Source organism: Mauremys mutica, chromosome 11 (assembly GCF_020497125.1).
Source record: "Mauremys mutica isolate MM-2020 ecotype Southern chromosome 11, ASM2049712v1, whole genome shotgun sequence".
In the NCBI taxonomy this organism is placed as follows: Eukaryota; Metazoa; Chordata; order Testudines; family Geoemydidae; genus Mauremys; species Mauremys mutica.
The window spans coordinates 2,149,060-2,173,823 of NC_059082.1; the positions used below are offsets into that span (position 1 = coordinate 2,149,060).

Consider the following 24,764-nt stretch of genomic DNA (forward strand, 5'->3'; position numbering starts at 1 on the left):
GCATTTTTTTTATGCTCAGTTGTTTTTTTCAGGATTTTGGAGGAACCCAATTCTCTCTCTCTTTTTTTTACCCAAACCTAAAGTTCAGGTGTTTCTGAAGGGAAACAATGAAATTGTTCTTTATTTATCCTAAAGGAGTCTCATTCTACAAGGAGAGGGTATGTTGCTGTTGGAGCCAAGGTCCTTCATATATTTTGTTATAAGCTTTCTAAAAGATAGATAACATAGATAGACAAAGTCATATGTAATATGCGGCTGTGTCTCTAATGCTATGGGAAGATCAAGGTAAATGGAAGTAAAAAAAATATTTTTTTTATTCTGATGAAACTCAAGCAAACAAGGCTCTCTTATTTGCCCCAGTATTGCAATGTGTATGACCTTTCCACCACAAATATAGGGGAGGCTATTCCACAGTCTTCTCACCACAACACAGTTTATCTTCCCGACATCTTTAAATAAACATTGTGTTTTCCAAGTACAACTGGCATATCTGAGCTTGCCTTTAAGACTTTCTCACACCTCTTCTTTAGGAAAGAGAGTTGTTTATGGAGATCTATACATATCTTCAAGATGTTTCTGATTCTAAGATGTCATTGACTTTAAGACAGTCAGGAGATGATAAATCAGTGCTTTTTCTATATTTTATAGCTTGGACTGCTTCCTCTAATGCAGCTACTCTAGAGAGTTCAGGTGTCATAGACATATTCTACAGAAGAAATTCAGTAACTTGTTGGTAGTACCCAACCATAAGTCCTTAGAATCTGCAGAACCTTATAATGCTAAGTTTTTGTTTTGCTTTGATATTGCTTTTGAAATATGTCAAGGATAACATTCTATATTACTGCACAGAGTGGAAGTTGATATCGGCTTATTTAAAAAAACAACCTATGAACAACCATAGCTGTTGACAAGAAGAACCTCTAGAATTTCCTGTATTTCTGAGCTTTTTTATTTAAACTTACTAACGTGCATGAGGATATGAACAGTTCAAAAGTACTAACAGAATTATTATGTGAGGTCACAGTTTTCCATGACAGCCTGTGAGATATGTCCAGGAAGTGTTTAGCAACCTGTCTATACCAGGATTGTAACAAGACTTCCAAAAATAGGCCTCTATATGCCTAGCAGCATGGATTAAATGTTCAGAGTGTCTAATGTGTCTAAAGCTGGTTCATTCCAGAAACACAACAGGAATAGTGCAGGTTTTAGTGGAATTTATAATCCACACATTTAAAATAGAGCATTCTGGTCATCTAATCCAGAACCTTTGACTTTGAGAAAGATCCGCCACTGTTCAGACATCCTACCTTTAGATTAGATTATTCTTCTGTCCTAAATCATACATTTTTCCATACACTGGCCATTGCTTTGCCTGTGTAGTTTTGTTTTGTTTATGGTGCAGAAATTAGAGGTGCAGATTTCTTCATTAATAACATATGGTCTCACAGCCTACATAAGACTGTAAATTATATGTTTTTTCCTGCTACATGAGACTGTCAGCCAATTTTGAGATATGTTAACTATTTTAAGATAGATTCATCCTCAACTTGTCTCCATTGGGGAGCAATCTGAGTCAATATACAAAGACTTACTTTTTATCATTTTAGTGTGCATCATTCTATCAAATACTATCAACCTACAGAAAATGCTGCAAGAAGTCAACACAAAAAGCAGCCAACTCAGACTGAAAATTAACTCCTCCAAAATTAAATGTATGTGGTCTGATACCTTGCCAAAAGTTCAAATAACAATCAGGGGGGAACAAATAGAAGAAGTTGAGCAATATGTCTGTTTGGGCCAAGAAATTAACATGCGCCACGATCAGGAACGTGAACTCTCGAGAAGAAAGAAAGCAGGTTGGTGTGCATTCAATCCTATCAAGGATGTCCTCCAAGGAAAAATCAACAAGGCAACACGTGCCAGCCTCTTCAACTCAGCAGTACTGCCAGCAATGTTGTATGGCAGCGAAACATGGGCGCTGATGAAGATAGAGGAGCAGCAACTGTCTGTCACAGAGAGGGCGATGGAAAGAAGAATTCTGGGAATTTCAGTTCACGACCAAGTCCCCAATGAAGTGATCAGACAGCAGAGTGGAGTGCAGGACATCATTGTTGAGAACAGGGCATAGTAAAATGTGATGGGCCGGGCATATAGCGAGGCTTACTGACAATGGATGGACTGCAGCTGTTGCCGAGTGGTACTCCCTGGAACTGAAACAAACTCTCGGACGACCTCCAAAGAGATGGGAAGATTTTATCATGAAAAGACATGGCTGCACATGGAGAAGGAAGGCCAGGATACGAGAAGAATGGAAGATGTGTTGTGATAGGTGCAATCTATACGAGGGCTGGAGGACCGATCGATCAAGGTGATCAAGGTGAGTGTGCATCATTTGTTACAGGGAGAACACTTTTATATGGAAAAACAAAATAAGAACAGCATTTCATTTTTTGGGCTATCTAGGCTGGGAGATTATGCATTATTAATGAAGAAATTTGTAACTCCAACTTTGCACCATGATCAAAACAAAACTACATAGGTAGGCAAAGCAAGGGCCAGTGAATGCATGGAAGGGTATGATTTTTATATAAGAAGAATAATCTAAATGTAGAATCTGTGAACAATTGCCAATTATAAACAAACCGTCTTCATTCCTAGTCAAAGATACAACCTTTCTAAAGAAGGCAGAAAGTTATTGTGACAAATGTGGAGTTGATATAGGATAGTTATGAATACTTCAGCAGTCCAAGGAGAAAGTCTTCAAGTTTTTAATTTCTAAAACTTGGGTCGCCTCACAGTAATAAACTTGCTGATGTGATCTGACCTGGATGATTCATCTAAAAGGAATTGAAAGATAACTTTTACTCTAATTAAATTTCTGTATCTCTGAATCTGGCTTTTGTGTTACTGTTTGTCTGTCCCAAATTATTTAAAAGTAACATTGACAAAGTTTCTTATCAATGAGATCTGTTTAGCTGAGGTGATCGTTAATGGAATATTGAGCTTTTCACTTCTAGGGTCACTGGTTCAAATCTAGACTAAGTTAATAGTAACAGAAAATTATTGGAGCAGTTCACTACTCTATGTGAAGTGAGTTGATCATAGACGAGTGTCCACATCATAAATGGCAGTAATTGACATCTTTATGAATAGTCTCAGTAGAGAGATTATGGAGACTGCGTTACCTTCTTCTCTTTGAGAACATTGTTTGAGATGCATGGATGGGGCAATGTGGGAAAATGTCAGTCTACCACCCTTAAGACCTGAGCACAGGTGAGTAAAGTATAAAGATTCCTTCCTTCTTCCATTCCAACCCTTTACCCTAAACAAAGGATGTTCCACTCCACCACAAAAAGTCATCACTGGCCAGGAAGAGCCTCTTCCAGACATCAGCCAAGCAGAATCTCCTTAGTCAGAGCAGGGACAAGAACGAGATTTTTTGAAATGCACTTGGGTCTACATATCTAATCTGCCTGGAGAATGCTTAGATCAGGGGTGGGCAAACTTTTTGGCCTGAGGGCCACATGGGGGAATAGAAATTGTATGGTGGGCCATGAATGCTCACAAAATTGGGGTTGGGGTGTGGGAGGGGGTGAGGGCTTTGGTTGGGGGTGCAGGCTCTGGGATGGGGCTGGGGATGAGGAGTTTGGAGTGTAGGAGGGTGCTCTGGGCTGGAACTGAGGGATTTGGAGGCCAGGAGGGGGTCATAGTAGGGGCATGGGGAGAGGCTTAGGGCTGCAGGCTCCGAGTGGCGCTTACCTCAAGTGGCTCCTGGAAGCAGTGGCATGTCCCTTCTCCAGTTCCTACATGGAGGCACAGTGAGGCAGCTCTGCACGCTCCCCTGTCCGCAGGCACCACCCCTGCAGCTCCCATTGGAGCACTGCCGGGGGCCATTGGAGCGCGTAGGAGCTGGAACAGGGCCATGCCGCAATTTCCGGGAGCCACGTGGTGCGGCTCCAATCCTGTGCCCTGGCTGGAGTGCCGGAGCGGCCCCCAGCCAGAGCGGGGCCAAGCCGCATGGTCGGCCCCTGACCCAGCACCCCAGCTGGAGTGCCAGGGCAAGGCCGAGCTGCGTGGTCCGGCCCCCGATGCAGCGCCCCGGTGCGCCAAGTGGTCTGGCCCCTATCCCAGCAGGAGTTTGTGGGCCAGCTTAGACACTACAATAGGAAAAAACCAAACAAATGAAAAACAACTCCAAACTTTTTCACATACTTTGCTTAGTATTTATTTGCTCCTGCCATTCATTTAAACCACACGCCAGCAATGGCTTTAATTTCAGTTCCTGCAGTGCTGCTATTAATCTTCTACAGCATATACCATACTTATTCTTGGAATATATAGGCTCTTGAGTGATGGCAGTCCAACATTACTGGTCACTTCCATCTTATCAAGCATAATTTACTGTTAGTCAGCATTATCATGTGTAGCATAGTTCTTGCTGTTTTACCATCTAACTGTTTTGTCTTCCAACTTTCCAGTTTGGGTGGCATCTTCCTTAAGCAGTCTTTAGAGCTTTAAATTAATGGTATGTGCAAACCTAAATCTGCTTTTAGTGGTTTCATAGAAAATTAGATCCTGCTCCAATATCAGTGATGGAAAAAATTAAGAAAAAATCATCCCTGATTGAAAATTGTGCAGAAATATGCTCTTTATTTAGAAATGCTAGTCATACAAAGGAAGCTCTTTCCAGTACACACACAATATCTAAGCTGTAGAACAGAGATAATATTTAAAAGGTAGTGAACCTTAACAACTCAGTATGTAAGAACTTGAGGGAATAGAGAGAAGCTCTTTAAACTTCTTCATTTTTAACTGTTCCTTTATTACTTATTTTCCCCTCTGTTACATATTGCCGAATCAAGGTTGCAGTTATAATCAGGGTGGATTTGTATGAATCAAGCCGATTTAAATCACCAAGTGGAAAGCATTGATTTAAATAATTTTAATAACTTTTTCCATTTGTACTACAGTTATTTTTTAAATACAGATGAATTCCTATTGATTGATAAACCATTAACTTTGTTGATTTACAGAGCCTTTACACTAGATTTGGTACCTCTTTTTGCTACTTAGGATGGTCAACTATATATATACATTTATTTAAGCAATTATATAGATTAATATTTTCAGATTCTTATTAATTTTCCATTTTTAGTGTGTTGCAAATGCTGAAAGATGTATTGCTTATTTACTAGTTAATTAACTTCTTGCTCATGATTTGTGTCAAGATACATTAGGATGGTGCTTGGAATTAAACTAAACAGACAACAGCAAATAAGATTTATTTTTATTAAACAAAACAAATGTTTTGCATACATAAACTTCTATAAAAGTATGTTTCACATTGTAGTCAGTTAGTTAAACTGATTATTTCAGGTCAACCTGGGAAAATTTTCAAATATGTCTAAGTAAAAGTGACTGGAGCTTAAATTCCTGCTTGCCTGACTCTCTTGAAAATGAGACAGTTTCCTAAGTTACTTAGGCTGTCCTTCAGATTTTTTAATATTAGTAGATCTCACCCCCTGCTTCCTTGTTTTTATTCATTTTAAACAGGTTTACAATTTTATTATAAATTAAATAACACAATAAAAAGATTTTTTTTATAATCATTGATTTTTATCCACCCTGGTTATCATCTCATTCTACCCATTCCTTTTCTTTAAAGAATGAATTTCAGAATATTGTGATCTCATAGTTTGTTTCCAACCTTTCATCATATGTCTACTTTGTTATTGTTTAATTTTTAAGATTTGGATAAGGAAAGAAGGGAGGCAGGATATTTCTCAGAATTTTCATGTTACATAAATAAAATACGGAGACACCAATGACTTTAATCTTTTAGTGTTGGGCATACCCACGGTTAATGTATTTATTAGTCTTCAAGTTCTTTATCAGCTTTTCATGATGTTATGTAAATGATATTATTTTATAAGGTGGGAGTTCCAGATTGGCCAAGCTATCTGCTCTTGAAAGAGACTGTGCAAAGGAATTTGTTTGTTCTAATTATTTTTTTCTACTAACCCCCCAAATGCAGTACAAATATATAGGTTTTTATGCATCCTCTATTGAACAAACATTGTAAAGATACAAGCAAGTCTTGTCTTAGCAGAATGTGGTTAAGTGAAATTTTCAGTTACATAATATATTGGTCAGGCTGTTAATTGAATAGGATACTATGGTCACTATCTGAATAGTATGTGTGTGAGCAAGGAAATTCATGTGCATATTTAGGCTAAAGTATTTATACACAGTCTAGTAAGTCAGTTTCTTTTGTGCATGTTTTAGAAAATCACACAAGAAGTAATACAAGTAAAAGCAGCACACTGCTGCCTGCATTGAGCATTAGGAAAGCAGACTTCTGTCATCGAGAGGATTATAGGTAACTGTTGCTAAGTCCATTAGGGATATTTATAACTTGAGGCTTGATACCCAGGATGTGAAGTAAGCCAAAGAACTCTTTGGCATTAATGTACGGATGAGTTGAACAGTACCTTAATAGGATAAATATATATACACCATTCGGAAACATTCTCAGTTCATATTTTGATTTCTTAACTCTTGTTCCGTTTTTGAAACAGGTTACATAACTTGTAGTTATAGTACATTTTATGAGATTTCCTTGAACAAGTTCTATGTTTATATAACTAATGTTTCTTGTAATTAAATATTCTTTCTGGTATCTGAATTTTACAGGTATTTGGATAAACATATACATGCACATTTGCCTGTTATAGTAGAACTTTGCTCATTCAGACCCCCAAAATGTCAGTCTTATGTCCAAATAAAGCTTATGCCCAAATAAATTTGTTAGTCTTTGAGGTGCCACCGGACTCCTCATAGTCTTTCTCTGTTTCTCATCAGAATTTTATTAGAAGATTGCTGTAGAACTGTCATATTATTAAGGGTTGTTATTACACTAAATATACTGCAATAGTTTTGCTAGGACTTTATGAAGCATAAATAAAATGTGTTCATTTATTTTAACAACTGTATTTAACGTTTGGGATATATTAAACCATGCCTTATTTTATTGTTCATTCACTTAATACCTAATTGTAATATTCAGTAGTAGATAGGTGTCTCAGTCAAAAATAGCAAAAAGTCCTGTGGCACCTTATAGACTAACAGACGTATTGGAGCATGAGCTTTCGTGGGTGAATACCCACTTCATCAGATGCATGTGAATTAGTCAAAAATTTGAATTAGTGAGGTTCTCTTGTGTTCTTGTGCTGTTTGTTTATTTATTTATTTATTTATTGGACTGGATTTAAAAAAATCTACGAGTATAATTTTTTATAATATAATCAGGAAATAATGAATGTTTGAATGATCTGATGAAAACTATTCCTAAAGTATAAGAGCTAGAGTTCATGGAATATGTCATTGGAAGTTTCACTTTCTTTAGATTGATCAGTTTATGTACTTATGACCGCCCATCACCTTAGTGTGATTGTCTCATAAACACTAGTGAATTTATTTTTGTAACACCCCTGTGAGGAAGACTAATATTTATCTCCCTTTTCAAAAAGGAGAGCTGAGAAACAGAAAAATGGTGATGTACCAATGATCACAGAGGAAGTCTGTGACAGAATTGACCCCAGATCAATTCGGGAGGGGGGCTGACCTGGCTTGGCCCCGGCCGGAACAGTCCAGCCCGGCCCCAGGCATGGCTGGGGCGCCCCTTCCCTGGACTGAACCCAGCCCCGGCCCGGACCTGCTGGGGAAGGGGCGCCTATCCTGCATCCCCAGCCCCGGAGCTGCCGCGGCACTGAGAGGCAACTCTCTCCCCCAGCCCAGGTGCTGCTGCGGGGGCAGAGAGCTGGGAGGAGTCCTCTCTCTCCGCCATAGCTCTGAAGCACCCTCCTGCACCCCAAACCCCTCATCCCCAGCCCGCATCCCCAGCTGGAGCCCTCACACCCCTGCACCCCAACCCTCTGCCCCAGCCCTGAGCTCCCTCCCACACTCCAAACCCCTCGGCCCCTCCCCAAGCACATGAATTTTGTTATGTGCACCAATATAGAGGTGATATGTCACACATCACCTCCATATTGGTGCACATAACAAAAATCATTCCGCACATGGGTGGGAAAAATTAGAGGGAACAGTGGCTGTGAGTGAATGGAACATGCACAATGCAGACAGAGCCTTTAGAAAATTTACTCTAACAAATCTCTGCTGAGCATTTGTAAACTGCACTTTTTCAGAGGCTTGTAACTTGGGCAAATTTTCATCAGGATGGCAAAAGATATATTCCTGAGAGCAGGGCAACCCATCTGCCAAATTTCAAGTCTCTGTTAAAAAGCATGGAGGCACTGTAGCTTGTCATTGAAACAATTGTCTTTTTTTTTTTTAACGTGACAAAACAGCATATTTTCCCCTAACCTCATTTTTTGACACAGCAAAACCATTTTAGTTGAAACTTTTCCAAAAAATTCAGCCTGAGGCAGACAGGGGGCATGGAAGATTTCAGCCAAAACAGTTTACGTTTGGCAAAGTTATAAACAACTGAAAACAGGGACATATAATGGAAAATATTGGACAACATTGACTATAGGTGTCACTACTTCCATTGCCTATAACCAACAACATAAGTTTAGTTTATGATGTAAGCCTTTAAAGCCCCTTTTAACCCACAATGAGTAAATAAAAACAAAATCATCATGAACTTATATATTTTTAATATTAAATTATATAATATAGATGTTAAAGTATCTTTGGCCCAAACTACCAGTAAATATTTGTCAATTTCTTCCATTTTATAGAATACAGTTCCTTTAGATTTGTATATAAGCCCCTAACTAGGGTTCTAGGTGGCTGTCAGGACGGCCACCTCCAGTGCACTCCCTAATGATATCAGGGTAGCCCTGCAAGCAGCTCTTGCTTCGTTTTCCCTCTTCTGGTGTCACTGCTTTTCAGGGGCTGATCTCCTGTCCACATTTTCCCACCATATGTGATAAAGAGGGGTTCTACTTGGGTTGCCCTTCTGTGTCAGACTGTGGCATGCCCAGTGTGCCTGCCTCCGTTTCCCCTTCAGTGGTTCCCAGTAACTCCATACAGCTTAGTATATAAATTGGCCTTTGCAGGGTTAATTTATTACAAAAGTCCCACAACCATAGTCCAGAACCCCCAGCACAATCCAAAAGTACATCACTTTCAACAGTTCCCAGCCATTCATCAGCAATCCAAGTACAACTCCAGCATCTTTCACAACAGTCTGCAGCTCTCTTGTACAGCTTGAGCATCCCTCGCCAAGCTCCACCTTTCAGGGACCACGTTACCCAAGCTGAGATACAATTCCAGCTCTTGTCTGGAGACATCAGTGGGCTCACCTCTCCTTCGTTCCCTGGCCTGCAACCCTCTTTGGCCCCAGCTCTCTGCCAGGCATCTCCATCTGCTGCTCTCAGCCTTCAACTCTCTCTACCCCTTTCTGGCCATGGCTCTCTAGCCTGGGGAAGTTTGTAGGTAATTCCCCCTCCCCCATTCAGCTGTCTTGCCTTCTGCTTTCAGTAGCCTGATTTGACTCAACTACTCAACTAGGCCATCTCACTAACCCTTCCTTCAGGGGCGTCCCCCTTCCTGAAGCTGTCAACCCAGCTCTGCTCTTCCTCTAAGCTCTCTCTGGACTCAGGGTTCTGAACACCATTTTGGCTTTGGTCTGTCTTTTATTTATAACAACTCCTGAGGCAGCCCCACCCTTCTCATTTTTTTCAAACGAGGACACACTTGGACTGAAACAGGAGAACTGGGCCTGATTTCATTCAAGGGGTGAACTACCCTGTTAAAGTGCCCCTGCTATAGATTACACAAAAAATGAATTTAGCAGCCTCAGATCATGAAGAAGAAAAGATAGGACACAAATTATATTAGTAAATGCTGTTATTTTGAAACTGTAAAAGGTTTTAAATGTAAAATTTTTTAAATAATTTCATGTTCTTTTTCAAGTGATTGTTCCTATTATATTCCACTGTGGGTTATGCATGTGCAGCATCAGCCTGGAGCCAGAAATTTTGAAAGTAGTGATGGTTGGTCCACATGTGAGCCTGGCTCATCTCATGCCTCCGCTGGAGGGGTAAAGGGAAAGGCAGACCGTTCGCTTCTCCAGTTCCTTCTCGTCGCACATGGTCCAGGTCAGAACCCTTAGTGTCCGCATCGACTTCACCTACAAACAATAAAGAACTTTATAAAATAGTAAATAGTTATCAGTCTTAATCATTTATAGTTTTAGCCGTTTTAACAGTAGTTTTAGCATTAGATTAGACTTCATCAGGGTAACCCTAAATTCTGTCACCACAGGGGTGTACGTGCTCATGGACAGTTTTTAGACCATGAACAGTATCATAGCTCACATCACACACAACCCTCAGGTACTCGTCAAAACACGTCTGTCCCTACTAGGTCACATGGCCTGTGTACTTATATCACCCTGTTCTCAAGTCTCCACTGTTGTTGCCTTCAGACTTGGCTATCGTTAGTATACTCCCCAAGCTATCATTCCATGAACCCCCTGGTGACAGTTCCAGCTAAGGTGCTGTCCTCCCTGTTATGGTGGACAAATTCCTCATCAGGTATGTGTGGGGGTCCCCTTTCTCTCCAGACAGGATCATGGTTACAGACACATCCCAACTAGGTTGGGGAGAGCACAGGAACAACCGCAGAACACAAGGGGCTTGGACATCTTGAGAGGCCAGGATGCACATCAATATCCTGGAACTACGGACAGTATGGAAGATGTGCAAGTCTTTTTTTCCATCCGCGCTCACCATGTCCTTATGTCAGGCAACATTACAATTGTCTTCTCCATCAACAAGCAAGGGGAAGCGAGGTCTGCCTCCCTGGGTGCAGAGCAGTCAGCCCCTGGAACTGGTGCTTCAGCACCCTATGAGCAGCCTACCTTCCGGGAAAGCAGAATATGCTTACAGACTCCTTCAGCAGACATTTTGCACTTGACCATGAGTGGGAGCTTCATGATGCAGTACTCCGCAACATTTTTACTCTATGGGGAATCCCAACCAGGGGTCTATTTGCTTCTCAAACAAACAGCAAATGCACCACATATTGCTTCAGAGGAGCCCTAGATCATCACTGCCAAGACGATGCTCTACTTTTTACTTGGTCAGACCATTTCAACTATGCGTTCCCACTGCTACCGCCCCTGCCATGAGTCGTATGTAAGATCCAGCAGGACAGAGAGTGGATCATCCTGATCACCCCCTTCTGGCTCACAGTTCTGATTTCTCAACCTCCTAGCATGTCATCCTGCCAACCAATCATCCTTCCAAAGTTCCCGAGCTACTTACCCAGTGGAACAGCAAGATCAAACACCCCAATCTATGGCAGCTCCACCTCAGGGTCTGACATTTGGATGGGGAGGATCCTTAGAATGTTCTTGCTCTTCAGCTGTATGAGACATTCTCTCCAATAGTAGAAAGGAGTCTTCTAGAAAACGTTACCTAGCTAAATGGAAATGCTTTTTGTCTTGGACATAACAGAGAGGCCTTCTACCAGAAACTATGGATATTCCTCTAATCTTAGATTATATCCTATGCATGAAAACATCAGGTTTATCTATCAGCACTTACTAATCCAGTTGGCAGTGATCATGCATGCCATCCACCGTCTCAAGGCTACTCAGTTTTTGCATACCCACTGACCATAAGATTCTGGAAAGGTTTAATAATAACCTTCCCACCTGTTCAGAAGTGCCCCAGAGGGATCTGAATCTCGTTCTCTCAGTGCTAACAAGGCTCCCCTTTGAGCCTTTAGCTACTTGGGGGAGAGGGATAGCTCAGTGGTTTGAGCATTGGCCTGCTAAACCCAGGGTTGTGAGTTCAGTCCTTAAGGGGGCCACTTAGGGATCTGGGGCAAAATCAGTACTTGGTCCTGCTAGTGAAGGCAGGGGGCTGGACTCAATGACCTTTCAAGGTCCCTTCCAGTTCTATGAGATAGGTATATCTCCATATATTTATTTATTTACTTGTTCCATGTCCCTCCTTTCCATCAGTCATCTTTCTCATAGCTGTCACATCAGCAAGAAGGTTGGTGAACTTGGAGCAATGATGGCAGAACCTCCATACACAGTATCCCAGAAGGATAAGGTTTCTTTACATCTACACCCCAAATTAATCCCTAACATAGTTTTGGAATTTCACCTTAACCAATCCACTCACTTATCTGTGTTCTTCCTGAAACCACATTCTTCTGCAGAAGAATGAAGACTCCACTCCTTTGATGTTCGATGAACATTGTTTGTTTACCTGCAGAGAACACACCAATCAGGAAATCTCTGAGACTGTTTGTTGCTGTAGCAGAAGGAGTCAGGGCATGCTATCTTCATCCAGAGAATCTCCAAATGGATATCTGGCTGCATTCTACTCCTGCTATCCGCTCTCAAAAGTCCTCCTGGATGTTTGTAAAGTGGCCTCATGGAGTTCCATTCACACATTTGCAAAGGATTATGCCCTGTTGCAGGACTCTTTTGTTGATGCCTCCTTTGGGATGTTGGAAATCGTCCTCGCACCCTCCTCCTATTTAGGTACTGCTTGTCAATCACCCACAGTGGAATACAATAGGGACCATCGCTCAAAGAGGAGGAGGAGGTTACTTACCTGTAACTGGAGGTTCTTTTGAGATGTGTATCTGTATTCCACTACCTACCCTCTTTCCCCTCTGCTTTGGATCTTATCTGATTCACGGTAGAGAAGGAACTGGAAAAGCGATTGGTTCGCCCTGCCCTTTATCCCCTCAGTCAGAGGCATGAGCTGAGTCAGGGCGTGTAGGCAGATCAAAGTATGCTACTTTTGAATTCCCCAGCTCTGGCCTCATGGTGCTCATGAGTAACCCACAGTGGAGTATAGATAGGGACCACATGTCTTGAAGACCCTCCAGTTACAGATAAATAACCTTCTCTTTTGGTGAATGGGTGGGAAGAGATAAAGTGGATTAAAGTCTTATAGAATGTTTTCATTATTTCTTTGCCTCAACCTTTCTGTATACATTGTTTAAAAACTAAATGTGATTTTATTGTAAATATTAATATGAGGACACACAAACCTAGACCCTGAGTTGTAATGCTTCTGTTACTTGATACACACAAGATTATAAATGGTCAACTTTTATACATTTGTGTTAGCGTTTCTGTGGGCCTTCATTAAATTCTGGAGAACACTAAGTATTTATTCCAATCTTTGAAAAATCTTAACTCCTTTTACTCTTTGATATAATAGTTGGCAAATTTGGTGCTGGTTAAAAGCTCCAGATTGACATCTGTGGAAAATGAAGCCCAATGTTTGTCAACAGTTATAGAAAGTACAACATAACTAGCAGCAGCACAAATCATTCTAATGCAGTTCAACCTTGTTCTATTGAAAGGCCGTGCCAATTCATCACTTTGCTCTCTGTTGAGTCTACTAAAAAGCATGTAGGTAATGATACTGTTACATGATCATCTCTCTACTAGGAATGGAAATGAGACTACCCAATTGCCAGCATTTTTTTGTAACTTTGGTAACTGTTTACTTGGGTTGGATTTGAAGTGGCCTAAGGGTGAAAAGCTCAGAATCATATCACTGTGACCATGAACCATTCACTTCCCTACTGGTATCTTTTCCTAAATCCTCAGAGCAGTTGTTGTTTTGCAGTACCTAAACATCTACATATTACAGGTAATTTCATCTGTCTGCTCAGCAGTTGGAGTTAGATGAGCACTAAATAAATTTCTGAAAAAAACCAACCACCAAGTGATGGGTATTTTATAACTAAGTTCTATGTCATAAATATGTTTAGGACATAAATATCAGTCTCTTATGATAACTCCAGGTATGGTAGTCCAGAAGATCAGCTTTCTATTCATTTGGCAAATTGTGATAGCCTAACACACATCTAATGCACAGTCTCTACTATGATTTATACTTCGGTGCAAAGCGTGACACCAAGTTAGCTCTGTTTCCTGAAAATGCAGTATTATTTAAATTAAGGGAGATACATATTGAGTGAAAAATTAAGCACAGTGCATGAGACTAATGTTTATAAAATATATAACTGTGGTGGATTCATACTTTCAGGCTTAATACAGTACCTCAGTAACCTAGTATTCTTGTTTTTCCTTTTATAGTTTTACATGTGGAACACATAAAAAATGAGGCTGAGAACGCGGAAAGCTTCTCAGCAGTCAAATCAAATTCACACCCAGCGTGCTTTGAGGGCAAAGAGGAAACATTCAGAGGTAGAAGAGAGCTTACCTGTCGGAGGAGGAAAACCACAGAAGAATGAAACCGGTCTGTTGTCATCAATCAAAAAATTTATTAAAGGAAGCACGCCCAAGGTATGAGCTCAGTGTTTTGTTGCTTTTTAAAAATTTTTTGAGTCATATTCTTTTTTTCTAAAATTTGATCAAGTACCGTATTAAGAAGAATAAGAATTTGTAAAAGGCATGTTCTATGGAGGTAGAACAGCTTTATAAACAATAGAATACAAAAATTGCCCCATAATATTTGTGTGTGAATGCAGATATAGAAGTTAAATTGCAAAGTTGCTGACACTGTCCGACTATAAAACAATTAGACATTTATGATAGTGCCATAAGTTTGAGAACTTAGTATCAGATGTTCCATTGGCGAAATAAGAAAAGTTGCCTTATAAATACAAGAGGCCAAATTCAGCTATAGGGTAATCAGGTATAATTTCTGTGTGCTTCAGTGAATTTTGTGCAGAGATTGAGAACAGTTTTCATTGGAATTAAAAAAATAAATGGGAAGATTTCTGATGATTTAGGTTTTGTAAAATCCCCCATCCCTTTTTTAATCTTAAATATTCATCCTAAATTTTATCTTTACAGCTTCCCTTTAAATATAAAATTCCATGTTTTTCATATATATTGTCTTTCTTGTCTTCTGTGTCCAGAACAGCACTTGTAGTGGTCCCAGTGGCATTAACATTGCATGGTATTGAGTTATATTGCTGGGCTGTACTGCAAAGCTCTCATGACAGCACAAAGTAGTCTTGTGGTTACCATGGTAACATCAGAACTCTTTCAGGTGGTATGTGTGTTATGTTATACAATAGTTCCGTTACTTGTATCTTATAATATAAATTAAGAGATAGCTAGGTAGATTGCATGGATCTGTGGCAGTAAATGTATAGCAACATATACTTTAAAATATACTAATTCTGACATCAGAGTCATAGTCCATCACTCTGACATCACAGTGATGGCTTGTGGGGATGAGTCTTTAACCCCCCCAAAAAAGTTCAAGCTATTTACTTACATAAAAGTAACTAAAATATGGTCAATAAAATTCTGATGACATTGGGCCTTATCTTATAAGCTACATAATGCTCTCAAGTCCCATTTAAGTCAGTAGAGTTAGTATGACTGTTTTAAAGTTAATATCAGAGTTACAGCCCACCAGTCTGATATCATAGAGAAACTAATACAGATAAGGATGTTGTTTAGATCAGGACTGATCCCTGGTTAATAAGCATTTTTAACACTTTGTAAGCAGTTTAATATAGTTGGTTTTTTTTAACGATATACACATCCAGTGATATTTTAAAAAAAGTTTTAAAACTTGAAACATTACAAGACATTGACTGAAGTATGTTATACCAAACTTATTTAATTTGTGGGTTCTGGTAACATCATAAATTACACTATCTTTGTTTTTCTGACTTGCAGTGCATCCTCTCCTTTGGAATCATTGTAACCCATTCATTAACTTGCATTTTTATTCCATGGTTTCTGAAAAATCTAAAAAACAGACATCCTGTTGATATCAGTGTGACATTGCCATATTAGTTTCAGTATGATGCAATTAGTAATACTAATTGGATATATTTGGCGTATTGATTGTAAACAGAAATCTTTACGGTAGAAATTTGCTAATATAAAGCACATAGAACAATGACATAATATTGTGCAATTTTATTCTTGAGTGCTGTTGACAGACTCTTAACTCCACTTTTATTGATTGTGATTTTGCCAGAACCCTTCTTGTTCATTGGCTTTTCTTTCCTTATTATATTTATTTGTATTGCTGCTTTTAGTCTTTGGGTATTTTATTTTAATTCTTCATCAAATAAATATCTTTTAGAACTGGTGGAGTTTTCTTTTGGCTTTTCTTACAAGAAAAGGAAAGATGTCTCTACAGTTTGGGTTTTAACTTTTTAGTGAATGTAATGCTCCTGAGAGGTGCAAGATTGACAGTCCTGGAGACTGAAATCCTTTTTTTACAGAACAGTTACAGCAAGGGCAGCAGCAGTGGTAGCTTCCCCACACCACCATGATCTATTCTTTTGGAGGGATTACCTCTAGGATGAAGGGGTTGTTCAGTCTCCATGCTCATTCAATTCTTTGCCTCTCTGCTGAGTCTATCAACAGGAATTCCAGTAGGTGCCAGTCATGATAGTGGTTTTTGTGATGATTCTTTATCTGTCCACAAGGAACTGGAATGAGAACACCAGTGCTTTTCGGTTAGAACCGAACAGCCTTCAGGTGATAATGGCTTTCTGTCATTCTTACCTGAGCTAAATTTGAACTAGTGACCTAGAAGGTAAAAAACCTTAGTTTCGTTTTTCCAGTCCACTGAGCCATCTAGTTTCTCAATCTCTGCAGTTATATTTCTCAAAGATTTAGAGTTTGCCTGTACGTATACAGTACTGTCCGTTGGAGAAAGCAAGAGATCACAGGAACTCCCAGTTATTTTCAGTGAGAGGCTTGTGGGACCAATGAAGTGCACACATTTTCTTTCTATGTTGATGTCTGTGTAGTACTCCTGTATTATAAAATAGTCTAAAACCTTTGTTTGGCATATTGAGGCCATTTTAGTTTTGAAATTTGAAATTTCAATTTTTTCTTTGCCAAGTCTGTGTTCTGCAAGTTATGTGTATCCAGCATCATGATATTTGGAGGGGAAAGATGTGTATTTAAAATTTCATTTCAGAAGTGTGTTATAGGCAAGGCCTCGTGTGCTTTGCAGCAAGTTGGACTTCAATTCTAATATGATCTTTAGATTCTGTGGCTCTCTGGAAATTCTGCAGCAGTTCCAGATGCATTTTTAATATTGAGGATTTTAATTAAATACAAAAATGAATAATATAATGGTACAGTATCCTCTGTGTGTTTGTTTTGATATAAAATTCAGTTTATTTTATATTATCCACACAATTTCAGTTTTCAGTATGCTGCAGATTGTCATCTTTAGGTTTCAGATTTAACATTCTATTAAATTCTATTCTACCAAATTCATGGTCCAGTTTGGTATTTCACGGTATTGTAATTGTAGGGGTCCTGACCCAAAAAGGAGTTGTGGGGGGGTTGCGGTACTGCTACCTTACTTCTGCACTGCTGCTGGTATGGTATGGTATTGCCACATTACTTCTGCGCTGCTGTCTGCAGAGGTTGGCCACCAGTAAGCAGCCGCCCAGCTCTGAAGGCAGCAGCGCAAGAGTAAGGGTGGCATGATATGGTAGTGCCAGCCTTACTTCTGCACTGCTGCTGCCAGGGTGCTACCTTCAGAGCTGGGTGCCCGGCCAATAGCCGCCGCTCTCCGGCCACCCAGCTCTGAAAGCAGCACAGAAGTAAGGGTGGCAATACCGCGACCCCTCTAAATAATCTTGTGACCCCCTCTGCAACTCCTTTTGGGTCAGGACCCCCAATTTGAGAAATGCTGGTCTCCCCCATGAAATCTGTATAGTATAGGGTAAAAGCACACAAAAGACCTGATTTCAGGGTGGGGGCGGGGGCAGATTTCACGGTCTGTCACGTGTTTTTCAGGGCCATGAATTTGGTAGGGCCCTATTATTGGGGCAATTTGAACCTATTGAAAGAACAGGAGGGGAGGAAAAAACACACACACACACGACAAAGAAAATGTACAAAAAGCTTTGCTTCCATGAAAGCCAAATAATATATGAGTCATAAGAGGCCAAGTCACCTTACCTTAAGGTAACGAAAAACAATGGAATATGACCCTTAACTTTTAACATTTTTTACTCCTATTTTTTGTCATAGGCCCGGACACAGTTAGTTCTGAAATAAACCCTCTACTGTGAATAATTGTACAATTCTTGTATCATGAAGTATAGCAAGATTCTGAATTGTAGCAGACACTATATTTCATAATATTAAGTAAGGATGGCCACAAATGAAGGATTTTATATTGGGTTTTGTTATGCACTTTGCTTCCTGTGTATGCTAGGATCCAAAGAAAGCAAGTCACAGTTAATTTTAGTCATCAGATTTCTACATTAATTCAACCAGGACGGCATGCCATTTGTTTAATGTCATTACCCTTAATATTTACAGATCTGTTCTGCAGGGGAAAAAAAGTCTGAAGAAAGTTTTTCTACAACAGAAATTGCATATACATCTTTCTTTTCCAGTACTCCACTTTTTACATTAATTTCTGACATTTTGGGGGCATTTGAAATTCTAGATATGTATATCTCCTCACTACCATGCTGCACATTCCTCACCTGGAAGTGAGCATCAATAAAAGGACCTTTTGTAGAATTTTCTGGTGTATTTAGTGGAAGTAAAGACACTATTCAGTGTGTATTTTTCCTTTTCTGTTTTAAGGAAGAAAGAGAAAATCCTGCAAAGAGAAGTAGAATTGAACGTGATCTAGATAACAACTTGATTTCTTCCACACCACGAACAGGAGAAAAGCCTAACAAACAGATCTCTCGAGTAAGACGGAAAAGTCAAGTAAATGGAGGTTTGTAAATATTCCATTTCTATATTAATAGGACAGAGTTAGAAGGTTAAGATCTAATACTTATATGGTGACATATTAATACAGGGCTTGACTCTGCCCTGTTGGAGTAAATGCGAATTTTGCCATTAACGTCAGTGGGAGCAGAGTTGGACCCACAGTATCTGAAGTGTTCTTTTCTGGAGAGTAATTGTAAGTATTTGCGGTGGATGAGACTGAGAAACAATCTGATGAATATGTTTTTTCTTTTTAAGAACCATTCAGTTATGGGAAAACCACCACATATCTTGGAACTACTTAGCCATAGTATTTTCCACTTAGAAAGGCAATAGGAATACTTATTTATGGGAAATTGCTCATCTTCAGTGTTTTACAAACAAGTGAAATGTCATTCCATAGCAGGTGGTTTGCATGAGAATCATTCCACTTTCCAGGTGCTGAAGACACTTGGTCAAATAAGTGCAAGAAATGGAATTCTTTTCACAAATGCACACACGGGCATATATTATTCTGTTCTTATAGTAATGCCAATTTTAAAATGTAAAATTCACATTCATATTTTAACATCCTTAGCCACCTCTGCTGTTCTAGCTCTAACCCACTCCATAAAGTCAGGCTTCCAACTTTAAACAGGGTTCCCACTGAACTCATAACTTAAAATCTCCCCCCCCCACTTCCTTTTATTGAAAAGCAAACCCAGACGTGTCTTGCTCTTTGGATTACTTAAAACATTTTAAAATCTTTTTAAAGGTTTGTTGAATAGCTTAGTGATCTGGTTGATAGACTTTCTATTTTCAACTTGTGTGTTTATTGAGATAATTATATGACTTGGAATTCTTTGTCAGCTGATCAGACTGCAGCTTTCAAGCTATTTTCTAACTTGCCATGACTTGTCTGGTGCAGTAACAAAGGAATGTTCTATTTTCAGAGAATGTAGGGATTATTCATTGCAAAATTTTCTTAATGAACTCATTATTTTATATCAATTAAGTACAAGTTCTTATATTTGACAAGAAAAATAGTTGTATAAAGAATAATGTGTTCTTAATTACCTAGTAAAGCAATAATTTCATCATTGGAAACTGGTGATAATGACCTAAACCATGAATCCTACCTTAGACCAGAATAGTCAGTTTGTCACCAGTATCCCAAAATGAAATTACTTTAATGGGCTTTGGATTGAGTTGATAATACATAGGTTGAGGAAAACAGTTTATTTTTGTAGTTGTGTTTCATCGTCCTTGTCCCTGTTCTTACTTCTTCCCCTTCTCCCCCACTCTTTTTGGTATCTCAGATTCCCTTTGTCCGTCCTTCCTTCCTTCCTTCCTTCCTTCTCTCTCTCAGGACAGCTTGCATTGATGGCTGTGAGGTTGGCTGTGATCTGTTTATCAGCCATTCAGATGCAACATGGATTTACCTGTAGAAGTTGCTTAAAATGTGCTGTTATCTGTCCTTTGGTGAACAGATCAACTAAATGTCTGCTAGGGAATTAGGATTTTTCCCTAACTCTTTCAAAGACTCAGGTGATGGTGTTCTGATATTCAATGGCTGCACAAGAGGTCTTGTTTCCAAACAGAAAGACACACCTAGTTAAATGGAAGTGCTTCTCATAGTGGAGTCATGTTCACCACTTGGACTCTTCTGTTCAAAATATAATGGACTACTTACTGTCTTTGAAACACTCAGGATTCTTATTTAGTTCTGTTAGAGTTCATCTAGTTGCTCTATCAGCATATCTCCTGCTAGAGGCAGGTCATTTGATTTTCTCTGACCCAGTGTGTCTACATTTTTTAATGGCCTGATTCACGCATTTCCACCATTTAAAGAGCTTTTCCCTATCTGGGACTTGAATATAGGACTTGCATCTTTTCTGAACGCATGTCATAATGTTCTTTATATCACTTTTCTGTTAAGACAATGTTTTTGGTAGCCATCACATCAGCTCTCACAGTGACTGAAATACAGGCTGTGATGGCTTGCCCTCCATATGCTGTGTTTCACAAGGACAGGTTTCAGGACAGAGTCACTTTCAAGCTGGATCAGAAATGTTTACCAAATGGGGTTTTGGAATTCCATATGAACCAGTTCATATGCTTACCAATACTTTTTCCTAAACCTCTTGACTTTCTTATGGAGGTTAAACGCCACACACTGGATGTTTCTAGGTTATACCCTTTTTATTTATCCAGGACAAAGCCATTCTCTAAATTGGCTAGACAGACTTGTTACCAAAAGTCACATATATAGCGGCCAACACTGTCATATCTGAGACTCTATATGGGTGGTGGATTGTGGTAAGATTTCCTGTTCATTAAACAACATTAAACAGGGCACATTCAGTCAACATCTGTAGCTTGTTTCGGGGAGTCCCTGTTTTTGAGATTTGTTAGAACAGCTACTAGGAATTTGGTACATATATTTATCAATTGCTACTCCGCTGTGACAGTTTCTAGATCAGATGCCCTGTTGGGCAGAGGTGTCTCGGTAATTTAGATAAGACTCCTGTTTCCTTAAGGGGTAACTGCTAGTCAGTCACCTATAGTGGGATCCATGTGGACAAATGCTAAAAGCAGAGGTTATTTATGTTACAGTAACTTGAGTTCTTCAAGATGCCTTTGTCCACATGGAACCCATGGTCTGCTCTGCTTTCCAATTGGCATGGAATCCTTACATGGATATTCAATATTAGTGAAAGAACTAAATGGTGGTTGCAGCTGCTCCACCCTTAATACCCTTGCTGTAGGGGGCGTGAGGGCATCCAAGGCACATATGCAGCCCGACGGATACTGCTGGCTAAAAGATTCCAAATTCGCATGTATGAGGTGCACATACCTGCGGTGGAATCCGTGTACACAAAGGCATCTCAAAGAACTCCAGTTACTGTAAGGTAAGTAACTATCTTTGTTTCAGCATCAGAATGACACCACTTTATTTTTTGGCTCTTACCCAAACCAGTTCTGAGCTGGCACTTTTCAGCTCTGGGATGCACATGATAATACACACACATTTATAAAAAGCCTTACTCAATTGTTAATTAAAACTGAGATTTGCTTAATTATGTTCCATGACTATTGGTATCTGTGGTTACGAAGAATAGTTCTAGTATTTTACTAGAGAATCAAAAATGGCATACAGAATAGTTGAGTAAGAACTTGATCCTGGGAGGTGACAAACATACTCAATATCCATTGGAGTCCCGTTGACACGGGAATCAGTGGGCACTGAAGGTGCCCAGCACCTTTCAGGAGGCACTCTGCACCTTGCAGAATTGATCACTAAATGTTTAAATAAAGTATTTTATAAACTTCTACTCATTAATTTTAACTTTTTTTCTTTTTATAACAACTGATTCTTGCTCATTTTTATTGCTTATTTAAAGTGCTGTATAAAAATGTTGTTATTTTTGATGGTGAGATATTTAATTTTCAGTAAGTGATGGTTCTTTTTTAGTAAAATTCATATGCCAGCTTATTTGACCTGTGGAGTAGAATGAGGAAAATTTACTGTAGCTCATATAAAAAAAAATTACAAGAAGAAAAGAGTGCAAGGACATGAGGAACAAAATCAGTCCATTGCAGTTTTATATCTTTTTTTTCTTTTCTTTTCTTTTGCAGAAGCTGGAAGTTACGAAATGACAAACCAACATGTAAAGCAAAATGGAAAATTAGAAGATAATCCTGCCACTGGCAGTCCGCCCCGGACTACATTATTGGGGACCATATTTTCTCCTGTTTTCAATTTTTTCTCACCAGCAAATAAAAATGGTAATTATTATCTAAAGCTACATAATATATATTAACATAAAAGCTAAGTATGGTTCATAATTTTTTTTTTAAAGTTGTTTAGACTGCTAATGGAACAGGTGATCCTTCTTGTTGACCTGCAGAGCAAGAGCTACAGTTGCCATAAAGGAAACCGTATCTAACTATTAGAAGCATTGCTTGAGCTATATAAGAGGAGGCATGGGCTTAGTTGCATTAAAATATTTGTTTCCTAGTTGTATATATCTCACACTTCACTTTGATTTACAAGGTATAAGAAACTAATTTGGTATTTTTCACCCTATCTAAAATGGATTTATCTCTCTCCATCCATCTTTGGTTTGTATTGTAATATCATGAATTAAATTAGGGACATCTTCAGTTATTCCAGAAGACATTATCTCTGAATCTACGAATATTGATACTCTGTTAAGTAATTCAACGTTAGGATAATGATTGTACTGAAACCTCATTTCAGGAACATCAGGATCAGATTCCCCTGGGCAGGCTGTTGAAGCTGAAGAAATAGTCAAACAGCTTGATATGGAACAAGTGGATGAGATCACTACCAGTACTGCAACATCGACCAATGGAGCAGTTTACACTAGCCAAGCAGTGCAAGTCAGATCTACTATCAACAACGGTTTGGAAGAAGTGGAGGAAACAACTGATCGTGATCTACCACCACTTACAGGTAAGAAACTTGCATTTTCCTGGGACTCTTAAGTTAATTGTGCAATAATAAAAATGTGTTTGCACATTTGAGTAGAAGTTTCCTAAGAAAGCCCAGAGTGTTACTGTATTTTATATAAACAAAGATTCCCCAAAGTGTTTACTTGCATGCTGATTTTCATGAGCAGTAGCCTGGGAAAACACACTGTTATTTGGCAAAAATATACTCTCCTTATAAACTTCTCAGGCCAAATCCACTCCTGGTGTGGCTCAGTTGACTTCTAAATTTAAATAAAGCCTAATTCAAATGAATATTATGATTGCAAGTGTCAGATTTTCTGACTCAGTATGTTTAGTGCCAAATGTATTAAAATAAAATGTAAACTCCTGAAACACCCATCACCAAAAGGAAGTTCCCAACCTTTTGGTTGCTGTCACCAAAATAACAGACAAATGACAGATTTATATAGGTCCCTCCTTAGTTTACAACGTTTTCTTCAAGAGAATCAACATGTTCTTTTTGGATGAAAATTCTAGAAATATTAAATTTACCATTGTGCACAGGGCCATCACAAGCCTATGCACTATTTAAGTCTCACTTTAAAGTTTCACAATATTGATATTTAAGTAGAGCATATATTTTTGTGGGTTCACTGCTGGGAGGTGAATTTCATCCTTTTATAATTTTAGATATACCTATTTCATAGAACTGGAAGGGACCCTAGGCCTTCACTAGCAGGACCAAGTACTGATTTTGCCCCAGATCTCCCTAAGTGGCCTCTTCAAGGATTGAACTCACAACCCTGGGTTTAGCAGGCCAATGCTCAAACCACTGAGCTATCCCTGTTCCCCCCACCAAGATGTAGGGCTGAAGTGAGGAGAAGATGAAGAATTTTCACTGTTGCTATGAAGACTTGTGCATTAAGTGCAAAATTTTCACATTTTAAAACTTCACTAATAAGACTAGCTTTTGTGGGTTTTTTTGTTTTGTTTTGTGCTTTACCATTGAATTTTAGCACCAGTATCTCCAGACAGTGGTTACTCATCAGCTCATGCAGAAGCCACCTATGAAGAAGACTGGGAAGTCTTTGATCCGTAAGTGTTAATATTTTTACTGAAACATTACTTTTATAATTTTGGGCATTGGATAAAAAAACCTTGAATTTAAGCAAGTACTTTGTCATGTTTAGAACTTGCTTGCTGTGGTGAGTTCTATTTGAAAACTGCTAATTGTAAAACTAGTATATTGTGACTGGTCATGGCTTGTTATATTCAGTTTAAATTATTTATTTCTTACTTAGTCTTAATTACTTTAAATTACTTTAGTTGACTTACTGTATTGTCAGTTAAGGTAATGTGAACATAGTTATACAACAAATTCTCTTTCCTTTTTAGATATTATTTCATCAAACATGTTCCACCACTAACTGAAGAACAACTTAATAGGAAGCCAGCTCTTCCACTGAAAACAAGAAGCACACCAGAATTCTCTTTAGTTCTAGACTTGGTAAATATGCATATAGACATGAGTTATTGTAGTGGGAGAAGAGTGAATTTATGTTCCCTTATTTTGCATATTTGACACATTGGGAACATGATGCTCCCATTATTAGAAAGAGAC

General features: G+C 39.0%; 1 protein-coding gene and 1 long non-coding RNA gene across 4 annotated transcripts in view; one reads left to right on the plus strand and one right to left on the minus strand.

Annotated features, from left to right (window-relative positions):
* The window catches only part of CTDSPL2 (CTD small phosphatase like 2), a 63,970-nt gene that overhangs the window by 13,058 nt on the left and 26,148 nt on the right, over positions 1 to 24,764 (plus strand). For 2 of the 3 annotated variants that reach the window (XM_044980380.1, XM_044980379.1), the window contains 6 exons: positions 14,111 to 14,320; positions 18,575 to 18,713; positions 22,325 to 22,474; positions 22,950 to 23,165; positions 24,160 to 24,238; positions 24,539 to 24,650. In XM_044980380.1, coding sequence (XP_044836315.1) covers positions 14,135 to 14,320; positions 18,575 to 18,713; positions 22,325 to 22,474; positions 22,950 to 23,165; positions 24,160 to 24,238; positions 24,539 to 24,650 — 882 coding nt within the window. In that variant the 5' untranslated portion in view covers positions 14,111 to 14,134. Of the gene's footprint in view, positions 1 to 10,027; positions 10,128 to 14,110; positions 14,321 to 18,574; positions 18,714 to 22,324; positions 22,475 to 22,949; positions 23,166 to 24,159; positions 24,239 to 24,538; positions 24,651 to 24,764 lie in introns of those variants that run through there. The other variant, XM_044980381.1, reaches the window with a different exon arrangement.
* Positions 8,724 to 14,947, minus strand: LOC123344309. The gene is made up of 3 exons (XR_006572509.1): positions 14,238 to 14,947; positions 12,168 to 12,254; positions 8,724 to 10,159 (listed from the first exon to the last, which is right to left on the minus strand). It is a non-coding gene; the product is annotated as an uncharacterized LOC123344309 (long non-coding RNA).